This window comes from Phytophthora infestans, genomic scaffold, assembly GCF_000142945.1.
Source record: "Phytophthora infestans T30-4 supercont1.4550 genomic scaffold, whole genome shotgun sequence".
NCBI classification, from domain to species: domain Eukaryota; phylum Oomycota; class Peronosporomycetes; order Peronosporales; family Peronosporaceae; genus Phytophthora; species Phytophthora infestans.
The window spans coordinates 1-1049 of NW_003304130.1; the positions used below are offsets into that span (position 1 = coordinate 1).

Here is a 1049-nt window from a genome sequence, read left to right on the forward strand (position 1 = left end):
CGTCACGTCAGCGAACGTCACACCCAGCGCCTTCTCCATCAGACGCACGCCATTGTGCACCTCGTTCATCAGGCCGTTTGGCAGGCGTCCGCCCACTGCGTAGAATTCTTGGCACACCTCCGTCGTGATGGTCAGTCCGGGCGGCACGTTCACGCCGTTGCGCGCCATCTGGCACAGGTTGGCACCCTTGCCACCCAGCAGCGACTTCATGCTGCCATCGCCCTTGCTTTCGCCCTTCACAAATGTGAAGACGCTCGAGTGCTGCAGCACTTGACTCATGCTTTCGGATGTTTCTGTTGGGGTTGCTTGCTTGCTTGTATGCTTGCTCTTGATTGAGTTAGTTGAGGAATGAGCTTGGACTGCAAGATAGTTTTTTTAATGGACATCGCTCTGAGAGCGAACTTCGGTTGTTGGTGGTCACGAAGTTTTCCATTGAGTTGCTGGCATCAACTTGTTTTGCGTGCGTGGATGTCTCTGATTTCGTGCATTCAGATACGCATCGCTGTGCCCAAGCAGGTGCTTCGAGCTAAAGTGGAAGCACTCAGAATACCAACCACCGAAGACAATTGGTGATCGCCTGCGTACTACGCTACGCAGCGTAGTGAAGCGTTTGGATACCGACGCTTCATGTTGAAGTGCTTCCAGCACAGAGATACGCATGCAACACAAAAAACTACGTACCGGCGGACGTTCGATTTTTGGTTGTAGATCCGTCTAAGTACATCATTGAGGACACGCGTTGAATATCCAACTCGGAAAAGCTTCGATTGCTAAGGAGAACTTCTTCTCCGAAGCAATTTATGCTTTGTGTGCAATTTAAGTGAGCCGTTGGTAGGGTGTCTACACGTGAAGCGCTGCTTATAGTAATTAGATTTGAGTGTGTTTGGTCCATAAAACAGCTTGTGTCATGAGAAAAGAATACAAGTTAATCGGTGGAGCTCACAGTGAAAACTTGACGTACGAACCTGCTACTGAACAGCACACTCGTACAGTAGGTAGGTGGTCATCGCAAGTGAGAGACGCGCGAGCAAAACGTTAACTTAACATCT

General features: G+C 49.9%; 1 protein-coding gene across 1 annotated transcript; it reads right to left on the reverse strand.

Annotated features, from left to right (window-relative positions):
- Positions 1 to 27: 27 nt before the first annotated feature.
- Positions 28 to 727, reverse strand: PITG_22630 (pyruvate phosphate dikinase, putative; the record flags this gene model as incomplete). The annotated part of the gene is made up of 2 exons (XM_002909652.1): positions 28 to 359; positions 682 to 727. Coding segments are annotated over 2 exons (357 nt in total), but the record flags the coding sequence as incomplete, so codon positions are not given.
- Positions 728 to 1049: the final 322 nt, after the last annotated feature.